The 13,622-nt window shown below is 40.8% G+C and overlaps 1 protein-coding gene across 1 annotated transcript in view; it reads right to left on the minus strand.

Annotated features, from left to right (window-relative positions):
* CGAS (cyclic GMP-AMP synthase) overlaps positions 1-13,622 on the minus strand; it is a 37,542-nt gene that overhangs the window by 19,872 nt on the left and 4,048 nt on the right. The window contains exon 2 of the mRNA XM_060205385.1: positions 592-814. Coding sequence (XP_060061368.1) covers positions 592-814 — 223 coding nt within the window. The remainder of the gene's footprint in view (positions 1-591; positions 815-13,622) is intronic.

The following is a 13,622-nucleotide window of genomic DNA, read 5'->3' on the forward strand; positions in this document are numbered from 1 at the left end:
GCTCAAACCGGGATCCTTAGGCAGTCCTTGAGCTTCACGTCATGTGTGCTTAACCCGCTAAACCACAACCCAGTACCTTCTGGGAAGGCTTTTATAGTCAGCAAAGAAGAGGAATGAGCGGTGGTGCACCTGGCTGGCTGAACATACTGCCATGTGCAAAGACACAGGTTAAAGCCCTCGTCCCCACCTGCAGCAGAAAAGCTTCACAATTGGTGAAGTAGTGCTGCAGGACTCAGTCTCTCTCTGTACCTCTATCCAATAAATAGTACATACATAAAATATTTTTTAAAGTAAAGTCAGCAAAGCCATGTATATTGGCAAATGGCGGGTAGAGGCAGACCTTTAAGAACCTCAAGTAGGGCTGGAGGGAGCGATCACTCAGCAGGACCCTGACATTACATGGGAGTGTACTCAAGCACTAGGGGAAGCTGTCCTGCTGATGTCTCATCGTATGTCTCTGTCCCTATCTGTCTGTCTTTCTCTCAAAAAGTAAGTCCAGCACAGGGAAAGCACACATGTGCCAGGCTCCAGTGACACCAGAAATTAAAAAGAATCAAAATAGGGGGGGGATTAAAAACATAAAAGTCTTACCTTTAATGTTTCTAATTTCTTCCTCAATGATTGTCCGAAATTTGGACAGCATCTTAGATGCTGATAAGACATCACCTTCTAAAAACTCCTCCAAGGGGTTTCCTTGGGGCATTCTTTTGGTACATTTCACGAAGTAATGCTCCCCACTGTCTCCATATTCTTCTAACTCAACTCTGGGAGCCTCCAGTGTAAACATAATATCAAATTCATTCGGAGAAGAAACCTAAGAAATAGTTAAAAACAAAACAAAACAAAAAACTGAAGTGTTTGCTTGTGACTCTGGGAAGCGAGCAACTAAAATGTTTCTTAAAATTTCTACATAAACCCTACCTTTTTTTTATTGTTGTTATAGTTATTATTGTTGTTGTTGATGCCGTTGTTGTTGGATAGGACAGAGAGAAATGGGAAGAGGAAAGGAAGCCAGAGAGGAGGAGAGAAAGATAGAAACCTGCAGACCTGCTTCACCGCTTGTGAAGCGACTCCCCTGCAGGTGGGGAGCCAGGGGATTGAACCTGGATCCTTACGCAGGTCCTTGCGCTTTGTGCCACATGCTCTTAACCCGCTGCGCTACCACCGACTCCCTTCATAAACCCTGCTTTTTTATGAGTCTAGTTTTTCAGAGCTTAAGGCATAATAAAATTAAAGAACTTGGGGCCAGGTGGTGGCACACCTGACTGAACATACATTTCAGTGCACAAGGACCCAGGTTCATGCCCCCAGTCCCCACTTGCATGGGGGAAGCTTCATAAGCAGTGAAGCAGTGTTACAGGTGTCTCTGTCTCTCTCCTTCTCTATCTCCCATTCCCCTTTGATGTCTGTCTCTAGCCAATAAATAAAGTATTTTTTAAATTAAAGAACTTTAGGATGATATGTATATGTTATAATAATCTTTACTATTATTGATTTAACGATGGTATACAAAGTTATAAATTTCAGGGATATAGTTTCACACGTGTGTGTGTGTGTGTGTGTGTGTATATATAATTCACCGCACCCACCACCAGAGTTCCTATTTACGGTACAAGATATACCCTCTTCATACAATGCTCTCAAAAGGTCTTTTACTAGTTGAACAAGGGTCTTCTGGTTATAGCTACAGATCATCCAAGTGTGGTCGAGCTTTGAGTCAAGCACATTACTGTTTTTGAAACACAGCATTTGTTGTGGCCTATGAGGTGTTATAATGGATACAGCATTGTACTCTCAAGCATGAGGTGTTGTGTTCCAGCCCCGGCACTGCAGGTGTCAGAGTGATGCTCTGATTTTTTTTTTTTCTCTCTCCTCCATAAAGAAAAAAAAAAAGGAAAGGAAAAAGAAAAGAAAGGAAGAAAGAGAGAAAGGAAGAAAAGGAAAGGAAAGGAAAGGAAAGAAGGAGGGAAGGAAAGAAGTGAGCATTTGTAGAAACTTCAAGGAGGCGTTTTCATTCTTGCAAGAAAAATTATAGTAATTACAGCAACTGCTGCGTATTCTTATATGAAAAGTGCCACAAGTCTTTTCCAAGTCATAAGAACAGCCACAGGTGTCTATTCACCACATGGGATGTGGCAAGTCCACGATGGCTACAGCATACTATAAAGGTGAAATGAGTGACTGCAGCAACGCTGGGCTGGGGAGAGTGAAGTAAGAACTCCTGCAAAACCACTCTATCAGAAAAGCCACAAGAACCTGGGCAGAAATGGTCAAATCCAACTTTTCCAGACCTACTGATAATGAGCCAAAGGTTTACAACAATACAAAGAGGATTTATTGAAGTAAATGAATAAATTACAGTCAAAAGCAAAGAAACAAACGGGGCTCAGTGGTAGTATAGTGGGTTAAGTGTACATGGCGCTAAGCGCAAGGACTGGCTTAAGAATCCCGGTTCGAGCCCCTGGCTCCCCACCTACAGGGGGATTGCTAAACAGGCAGTGAAGCAGGTTTGCAGGTATCAGATGTCTATCTTTCTCTCCCCCTCTCTGCCTGCCTCCCCCCATCTTGCCCTCCTCTCTCCATTTCTCTCTGTCCTCTACAACAAGGTCAGCAATAACAACAACGATAAAAAATAGCCTCCAGGAGCAGTGGATTCTTAGTGCAAGCACTGAATCCCAGTGATAACCCTGGAGACAAAAAGAGACAAACAAAAAAATGGGGGGCAGGAGGTGGCATAGTAGATAAAGCAGTGGACTCTCAAGCTTGACATCCCAAGTTCAACCCATGACATCACATGTACCAGAATGATGCTCTGCTTCCCCCACCTATCTCTATCTCTCTCTCTCTCTCCCTCTCCCTCTCCCTCTCCCTCTCCCTCTCTCTCACATACACACACACACACACACACACACACACACACACACACACACATATGCCGGGCTAGCATGAGGGTGTTTCTTCACAGGCATGTGCTCTCTGGGTTGCAGAGAACTCGACCGGAGCCAGCCTGGGCTGCTGCTTACTCAGTGACACGGGAGAGAGAACAGGAATTCGTGAAGGATCGGGAACGCAACGTGTCTTTATTGATCAGAGACAACGCCGTTATATATTTTGAAACGGAAGTGGCAAGTCGGAAAAGGAAATGGCTAGGAAAGGGGGTGGAGAAAAGGAAAGAGCGGGAAGGTAGAAAGCTTCCATAGCAACTGTTGCGAAGGTTTTAACTGGTGGGATTAATTAATACCCTGCAGGTAGGGCGGGTCTCAGGCAAAACAATGATTATGTAAACAGACCATAGTATCAGCAATGGAAGATGGGGGGGGAAGGCTTACTTTCCAACACACACACAAATAAAATTAAAAATAAAAATAAAGGGTGCAGGGGAGACAGCATAATGGTTATGCAAACAAACTCTCTTGCATGAGGTTCCAAAATTCCCGGTTCAATCCCCCATAAACCAGAGCTGAGCAGTGGTGTTTCCCTCTCTCTCTCTCTCTCACCATCTCCCTCAAAAATAAAATAAATAAAACATTAAAAAAAGAGCACACTAGCCAACTGAGCTATTAAAAAATAAAAAATAAAGAGCAAAGGAGATAGAATAATGGTTATGCACAAAGACTTTCATACCGAAGGCTCCAAGACTCAGGTTCAATATCTCCCACACCACCATAAGCCAGAGCTGAGCAGTGTTCTGGCAAGAAAACTAAACTAACTATAAAAAAAAAAAAAAGAAAGAGAGGCGGAGCTACGAGCAGCAGTTCATTTTATCTCCTCTCCTCTCCTCTCCCAGATCAACTAGGAATACCAAAGGAGACCACCTGGGACCAAAACAAACAGGACTAGAGAGACCACAGGAACCCACTAAATCACCGGTGAGTACAAACACGTGTGGCTGGTGACAGAGAGGAGAGGAGCCTAAGGAGAGATTAAGTGACCACTAACAGTTCAACAGTTTATCAGTTGAGACACCACCTCCAGTCTGCTCCACCAACAAAGGGACAGCTTAAGGGAGGAGAGGACTCCCCAGAGACTCACCAAGTGCAACTCTGAGTCTCCATTGCTACTACCCTAAGAATCTGGAGCAGCGACAGGGAAGGACACCAGGGGACAGAGATCTAACCAGGAAACTCAGGAGAAGACCTATACCTTGGTGGCATAGCTGAGGGGCTGTGAAAGTCTCTTTGCATAACCACTGGATTATCTCTGCCACACCCTGCTTTATTTCTTGGTCAGGAGTCAATGATTAAGCTGAAGCCTATTGATTGTTTAAAAGCCCTCAGACTCCCATAGCCTACAGGGAAGAAAAAAAAGGGGGGGGGCTTTTAAACCACTGAGCTCCAACTCAGGGATTGAAAAAACTGTTAACTTCCACCACTGTGAACCCTTTAATTAACTTACTTAGACACAAGTCAATCCAGGCAATAGTGAGTGATCAATATGTTGAAAAGTACTGATAAAGGGAACTCATAACATAATATATAAAATGGTTAAAACAACAAGAAAAAATATTGGAGAATCGAACCAGGACAAGAGTCCAGCTAAAAGTCCTCCAGAGGGCGAAGCACAAAATAACGAGTTCAACATCCAAACATTAGCTAAGGAAATAATAACAGGAGTGAATAAAGAATTTGAAAAAATTGTAATCAGAAATGCAGGAACAACAAATGAGAATATGGAAGAAAATTCTAATTATCTCATGGTTATTAGAGAGCTGAAAGCTGAAATCGCTGAGCTAAGAATACAACTAGCTAAACAAGCTAAAACAGTATCAGAGCAGGGAAACAAAATAGATGAACTCCATAAAACAGTAGAGGGCACAGAGAATAGAATCTATGAGGCTGAAGACAGAATTAACAAGATTGAGGATGAATTAGAGACAACTAAAAAAGAAGTAAGAGATCTCAAAAAGAGATTAAAAGATGCTGAAAACAACAACAGAGTTTTATGGGATGACTTCAAAAGAAACAATATACGCATTATTGGCATATCAGACGAAGAAAGAGAAGGAGAGGAAGAAAGAATTTTCCAGGCCATTATAGCTGAAAACTTCTCTAGTCTAGACAACATCAAAGACATAAAGATTCAAGAGGCCCAGAGGGTCCCAAACAGAATTAACCCAGACCCAAAGACACCAAGACATATCATACTTAGAATGGAAAGGAATAAGGATAAAGAAAGGATCCTGAAGGCTGCAAGAGAAAAACAAAGAGTCACCTACAAAGGAAAACCCATAAGATTAGCAGCAGACTTCTCCATACAAACACTACAGGCCAGAAGAGAATGGAAAGATATCTATCGAGTGCTCAATGAAAAAGGCTTTCAGCCAAGAATACTATATCCTGCTAGACTGTCATTCAGACTAGATGGAGGCATCAAAACCTTCTCAGAGAAGCAACAGTTGAAGGAATCAACTATCACCAAGACTGCCCTGAAAGAAGTTCTGAAAGGTCTCCTATAAACAACCAGACCACCACCAATAGGACATATATCAGAACACTAAAACTCTACAAGAATGGCGTTAAAATATCTTCAATCTTTGATATCAATAAATGTCAATGGCCTGAATTCACATATTAAAAGACACAGAGTAGGAAGATGGATCAAAAAACACAACCCAACAATATGCTGTCTACAGGAAACCCACCTAACTCAACAAGACAAACACAGACTTAAAGTGAAAGGATGGAAAACTATCATACAAGCCAATGGCCCACCAAAAAGGGCAGGAATAACTATTCTCATATCTGACATGACAGACTTTAAAATAGATAAGATTAAAAAAGATAGGAATGGATACTATTTAATGCTCAGAGGATCAGTCAATCAAGAGGACTTAACAATTATTAACATCTATGCACCCAATGAGAAGCCATCTAAATGCATCAAACTTCTACTGAAAGAGCTACAGCAATATATTAACAGTAACACAATCATAGTAGGGGACTTCAACACCCCACTCTCTCAACTTGACAGATCATCCAGGCAGAAAATCTATAAAGACATAAGGGAGCTAAATGAAGAGATAGATAAACTAGAACTATTGGACATTTTCTGAGTCATTCATCCCAAGAAACTGGAATACATATTTTACTCAAATCCACATGGGTCATTCTCAAGGATAGACCATATGTTGGGCCACAAAGACAGCATCAGCCAATTCAAGAGCATTGAAATCATCCCAAGCATCTTCTCAGACCACAGTGGAATTAAACTAACACTTAACAATCAACAAAAGATTAGTAACAGTGCCAAAATGTGGAAGCTCAACAGTACACTTCTTAAACTTCTGGGTCAAAGAGGAAATCAAGGAAGAAATCAAAATGTTTTGAGAGTTCAATGAAAATGAAGACACAAGCTATCAAAATATCTGGGACACAGCTAAAGCAGTCCTAAGAGGGAAGTTCATAGCTATACAAGCACACATTAGGAAACAAAAAAAAAGCACAAATAAACAGCCTGATTGCACATCTTAAAGACCTAGAAGAAGAACAACAGAGGAACCCGAAAGCAACCAGAAGGACAAAAATCACTAAAGTTAGGGCAGAAATCAATAACACTGAGAATAAGAAAACCATACAAAAGATCAACGAAAATAAATGTTGGTTCTTCGAAAGAGTAAACAAAATCGACAAACCTTTAGCCAGACTCACAAAACAAAAAAGGGAGAAGACCCAAATAAATCGGATAGTAAATGAAAGAGGAGATATCACAACAGACACCGCAGAAATTCAACGTATCATGCGAGGCTTCTATGAACAACTATATGCCACCAAGTTAGAGAACCTGGAAGAAATGAATGATTTCCTAGATACCTACCAACTTCCAAAACTAAGTAAAGAGGAAGTGGATAACATGAACAGGCCCATCACAGCTAATGAAATTGAAACAGTTATCAAAAATCTTCCCAAAAATAAAAGTCCTGGACCAGATGGTTTTACAAATGAATTCTACAAAACTTTCAAAGAAGAACTAATACCTCTACTTTTAAAAGTCTTCCAGAAGATTGAAGACACTGGAATACTCCCTGCCAGCTTCTATGAAGCCAACATCACCCTGATACCAAAAGCAGACAGGGACACAACCAAAAAAGAAAACTACAGACCAATATCTCTGATGAACATAGATGCGAAAATATTGAACAAAATTCTAGCCAACCGGATACAGCAGTATATCAAAAAGATTGTCCATCATGACCAAGTGGGGTTTATCCCAGGCATGCAAGGTTGGTTTAATATACGTAAATCAATCAATGTGATCCACCATATCAACAAAAGCAAGACCAAAAACCACATGGTCATATCAATAGATGCAGAGAAAGCCTTTGACAAAATACAACATCCCTTTATGATCAAAACACTACAAAAAATGGGAATAGATGGAAAATTCCTGAAGATAGTGGAGTCTATATATAGCAAACCTACAGCCAACATCATACTCAATGGTGAAAAACTGGAAGCATTTCCCCTCAGATCAGGTACTAGACAGGGCTGCCCACTACCACCATTACTATTCAACATAGTGTTGGAAGTTCTTGCCATAGCAATCAGGCAGGAGCAAGGAATTAAAGGAATACAGATTGGAAGAGAAGAAGTCAAACTCTCCTTATTTGCAGATGACATGATAGTATACATGGAAAAACCTAAGGAATCTAGCAAGAAGCTTTTGGAAATCATCAGGCAATACAGTAATGTGTCAGGTTATAAAATTAACATTCAAAAGTCAGTGGCATTCCTCTATGCAAACACTAAGTTAGAAGAAATTGAAATCCAGAAATCAGTTCCTTTTTCTATAGCAACAAAAACAATAAAATATCTAGGAATAAACCTAACCAAAGAAGTGAAAGACTTGTATACTGAAAATTATGAGTCACTACTCAAAGAAATTGAAAAAGACACAAAGAAGTGGAAAGATATTCCATGCTCATGGGTTGGAAGAATTAACATCATCAAAATGAATATATTACCCAGAGCCATCTACAAATTTAATGCTATCCCCATCAAGATCCCAAGCACATTTTTTAGGAGAATAGAACAAATGCTACAAATGTTTATCTGGAACCAGAAAAGACCTAGAATTGCCAAAACAATCTTGAGAAAAAAGAACAGAACCGGAGGCATCACACTGCCAGATCTCAAACTATATTATAGGGCCATTGTCATCAAAACTGCTTGGTACTGGAACATGAACAGACACACTGACCAGTGGAATAGAATTGAGAGCCCAGAAATGAGGCCCCACACCTATGGACATCTAATCTTTGACAAAGGGGCCCAGACTATTACATGGGGAAAGCAGAGTCTCTTCAACAAATGGTGTTGGAAACAATGGGTTGAAACATGCAGAAGAATGAAGCTGAATCACTGTATTTCACCAAATACAAAAGTAAATTCCAAGTGGATCAAGGACTTGGATGTTAGACCAGAAACTATCAGATACTTAGAGGAAAATATTGGAAGAACTTTTTTCCGCATAAATTTTAAAGACATTTTCAATGAAACGAATCCAATTACAAGGAAGACTAAGGCAAGTATAAACCTATGGGACTACATCAAATTAAAAAGCTTCTTCACAGCAAAAGAAACCACTACCCAAATCAAGAGACCCCTCACAGAATGGGAGAAGATCTTTACATGCCATACATCAGATAAGAGTTTAATAACCAACATATATAAAGAGCTTACCAGACTCAACAACAAGACAACAAATAACCCCATCCAAAAATGGGGGGAGGAATTGGACAGAATATTCACCACAGAAGAGATCCAAAAGGCCGAGAAACACATGAAAAAATGCTCCAAGTCTCTCATTGTCAGAGAAATGCAAATCAAGACAACAATGAGATATCACTTCACTCCTGTGAGAATGTCACACTTCAGAAAAGGTAACAGCAGCAAATGCTGGAGAGGGTGTGGGGTCAAAGGAACCCTCCTGCACTGCTGGTGGGAATGTCAATTGGTCCAACCTCTGTGGAGAACAGTCTGGAGAACTCTCAGAAGGCTAGAAATGGACCTACCCTATGACCCTGCAATTCCCCTCCTGGGGATATATCCTAAGGAACCCAACACATCCATCCAAAAAGATCTGTGTACACATATGTTCTTGGCAGCACAATTTGTAATAGCCAAAACCTGGAAGCAACCCAGGTGTCCAACAACAGATGAGTGGCTGAGCAAGTTGTGGTATATATACACAATGGAATACTACTCAGCTGTAAAAAATGGTGACTTCACTGTTTTCAGCCGATCTTGGATGGACCTAGAAAAAATCATGTTGAGTGAAATAAGTCAGAAACAGAAGGATGAATACGGGATGATCTCACTCTCAGGCCGAAGTTGAAAAACAAGATTAGAAAAGAAAACACAAGTCGAACCTGAAATGGAATTGGAGTATTACACCAAAGTAAAAGACTCTGGGGTGGGTGGGTGGGTGGGGAGAATACAGGTCCATGAAAAATGATGAATGAAATAGTGGGGGTTGTATTGCTAAATGGGAATCTGGGGAATGTTATGCATGTAAAAAAAAAAAAAAAGTAGAAACGCAAAGCAGAAATTGAGTTTGGAGTATGGCACCAAAGTAAGAAAGCAGAAGTATACTAGAGTTTGCAGTGAGTACCTCCCTAATACTTCCTCTCCACTTTTCCAAGCTTTGGGTCCATGATTGCTCAACAATTTGTTTGGCTTTGTATGTTAACTCTCTTTTTAGTCACCAGGTTCCAGGTGTCATCAGGATGCCGGCCAGACTTCCCTGGATTGAAGACACCACCAATGTGTCCTGGAGCTCAGCTTCCCCAGAGACCCATCCTACTAGGGAAAGAGAGAGGCAGACTGGGAGTATGGACCGACCAGTCAACGCCCATGTTCAGCGAGGAAGCAATTACAGAAGCCAGACCTTCTACCTTCTGCAACCCTCAATGACCCTGGGTCCATGCTCCCAGAGGGATAGAGAATGGGAAAGCTATCGGGGGAGGGGGTGGGATATGGAGATTGGGCGGTGGGAATTGTGTGGAGTTGTACCCCTCCTAAAATAAAAAAAAATAAATAAATAAAATAAAGTCAAAAAAAAAAAAAAAAAAAAGAACAGAACTGGAGGCATCACACTCCCAGATCTCAAACTGTATTATAGGGCCACTGTCATCAAAACTGCTTGGTACTGGAACATGAATAGACACACTGACCAGTGGAATAGAATTGAGAGCCCAGAAATGAGGCCCCACACGTATGGACATCTAATCTTTGACAAAGGGGCCCAGACTATTACATGGGGAAAGCAGAGTCTCTTCAACAAATGGTGTTGGAAACAATGGGTTGAAACATGCAGAAGAGTGAAACTGAATCACTGTATTTCACCAAATACAAAAGTAAATTCCAAGTGGATAAAGTGCTTGGGTGTTAGACCACAAACTATCAAATACTTAGAGGAAAATATTGGCAGAACGCTTTTCCGCATAAATTTTAAAGACATTTTCAATGAAACAAATCCAATTACAAAGAAGACTAAGGCAAGTATAAACCTATGGGACTACATCAAATTAAAAAGCTTCTTCACAGCAAAAGAAACCACTACCCAAACCAAGAGAGCCCTCACAGAATGGGAGATCTTTACATGCCATACATCAGATAAGAGTTTAATAACCAACATATATAAAGAGCTTGCCAGACTCAACAACAAGACAACAAATAACCCCATCCAAAAATGGGGTGAGGACTTGGACAGAATATTCACCACAGAAGAAATCCAAAAGGCCGAGAAACACATGAAAAAATGCTCCAAGTCTCTGATTGTCAGAGAAATGCAAATCAAGACAACAATGAGATATCACTTCACTCCTGTGAGAATATCATTCATCAGAAAAGGTAACAGCAGCAAATGCTGGAGAGGGTGTGGGGTCAAAGGAACCCTTCTGCACTGCTGGTGGGAATGTCAATTGGTCCAACCTCTGTGGAGAACAGTCTGGAGAACACTTAGAAGGCTAGAAATGGACCTACCCGATGACCCTGCAATTCCTCTCCTGGGGATATATCCTAAGGAACCCAACACATCCATCCAAAAAGATCTGTGTACACATATGTTCTTGGCAGCACAATTTGTAATAGCCAAAACCTGGAAGCAACCCAGGTGTCCAACAACAGATGAGTGGCTGAGCAAGTTGTGGTATATATACACAATGGAATACTACTCAGCTGTAAAAAATGGTGACTTCACCGTTTTCAGCCGATCTTGGATGGACCTTGAAAAAATCATGTTGAGTGAAATAAGTCAGAAACAGAAGGATGAGTATGGGATGATCTCACTCTCAGACAGAAGTTGAAAAACAAGATCAGAAAAGAAAACACAAGTAGAACCTGAAATGGAATTGGCATATTGCACCAAAGTAAAAGACTCTGGGGTGGGAGTGGGTAGGGAGAATACAGGTCCATGAAGGATGATAAATTACATAGTGTAGGTTGTATTGTTAAATGGGAAACTGGGGAATGTTATGCATGTACAAACTATTGTATTTACTGCTGAATGTAAAACATTAATTCCCCAATAAAGAAATAAATTTTTAAAAAAATACACAGGAATAATATTTCTTTTATTATTTTCTTTTATTATCTTTATTTATTGGATATAGACCGCCAGAAATCGAAAGGAAGGGGGAGATAGAGAGTGAGAAAGATTGACAGCTACAGACCCACTTCACCACTCACAAAGCTTTCCCCCTGCAGGAAGGGACAAGGACTCGAACCTGGAGGAAGGGACAAGGACTCGAACCTGGTTCTTTGAATATTGTAACGTGTAATCGTAAAAATAGCCCTAGAGCACACTGCTACTTCTCTTCTCTCCTTCAACATTATGTGTGTGAGATTGTCGTGTGTATTGACCAGGTGCATCACCACTGGGCCTTGAAGGATATTTCTCTTCTGAAGGCTTTTTAGATATTTCCAGGGACATCAGCACGGAACCGAGTCAAAGATGAGAGTCGCTAAGGAGAGAGCTAAAGCAGGTGGGGTGGCTTACTGTTGTGTTATGGGAGAGGCTGGATGTAGCATTTATCTTTTTGTGATCTGGGGGTTTAAAAAAAATCAATACATTTTCAGTTAAAACAAATTTCACTGAATTTCTCTCCCTCGGCAATGGTTATAAAGAGGGGTGTGACACTGACAGGAGAATGATTTCTTTTATATATTTTTTTTAATTTTTATTTATCCCCTTTTGTTGCCCTTGTTTTTTATTGTTGTAGTTATTATGTTGTTGTTATTAATGTCGTCATTGTTGGATAGGACAGAGAGAAATGGAAGGGAAGACAGAGGGGGGGAGAGAAAGACAGACACCTGCAGACCTGCTTCACCGCCTGTGAAGCGACTCCCCTGCAGGTGGGGAGCCTGGGACTCGAACTGGGATCTTTATGTCGGTCCTCGCGCTTTGCACCACATGCGCTTAACCCACTGCACTACCGCCCAACTTCCGAGAAGAATAATTTCTAAATATCTCATTATTCTCGTAGTCCGGTTGGTAGAGCAGTGGATGAAACGCTGGTCTTTCAAGCATGAGGTCCTGAGTTCAATCCCTGGCAGCACATGTACCAGAGTGATTGATGGCTGGTTCTTTCTTTCTCTCCTATCCCTCTTATTAATAAATAAATTAAATATTCAGTGTATTGCACCAAAGTAAAAGACTCTGGGGTGGGTGGGTGGGAGAAGAGTACAGGTCCAAAAAGGATGACAGAGGACCTGGGGGGGGGTTGTATTGTTATGTGGAAAACTGAGAAATGTTATGCATGTAACAAACTATTGTATTTACTGTCGAATGTAAAACATTAATCCCCCAATAAAGAAATTAAAAATAAATAAATAAATGAAATATTTTTAAAGTATACCTCATTACTTTCTAGTTGTAGTGAATACACCTTTTTCCTTTTGGACCTGTCATATAATTAGGCTGGTTGACGTTTATGAAACAAGCATCAACCTCAAGGCACAGTTGAATATATGTTTTTTAAATTTGTTTTTATTATCTTAATTTATTTATTGAACAGAGACAGCCAGAAATCGAGAGGGAAAGGGGAGACAGAGAGGGAGAAAAACACCTGCAGCCCTGCTTCACCATTCACAAAGCTTTCCCCCTGTAGGTGGGGAATGGGGGCTCAAACCCAGGTCCTTATGATTGTAACATGTGCACTCAACCAGGTGCTCACCATCCAGCCCCAACAGTTGAATGTTTTGTTTACTTGATTTTGCAAAAAATTTAAATGGACTTATCTGAGTTATCTATAATTTAGATGAATTATATCTTCAGTACTAAAAGAGTTTAAAGTCCAAAAACTGAGCCAGCCTCTGTTTTTTTTTCTTTTTTTTAAATTTTCCCTTTTGTTGCCCTTGTTTTTTATTGTTGTTGTAGTTATTGTTGTTGTTACTGATGTCGTCATTGTCAGGACAGAGAGAAATGGAGAGAGGAGGGGAAGACAGAGAGGGGGAGAGAAAGATAGACACCTGCAGACCTGCTTCACTGCCTGTGAAGCAACTCCCCTGCAGGTGGGGAGCCGGGGGCTTGAACCAGGATCCTGGCACTGGTTCTTGCACTTCGCGCTATGTGCGCTCAACCCACTGCGCTACCACCCAACTCCTGGTTCTGTCTTTTTTTAC

Source organism: Erinaceus europaeus, chromosome 13, assembly GCF_950295315.1.
Source record: "Erinaceus europaeus chromosome 13, mEriEur2.1, whole genome shotgun sequence".
NCBI classification, from domain to species: Eukaryota; Metazoa; Chordata; class Mammalia; order Eulipotyphla; family Erinaceidae; genus Erinaceus; species Erinaceus europaeus.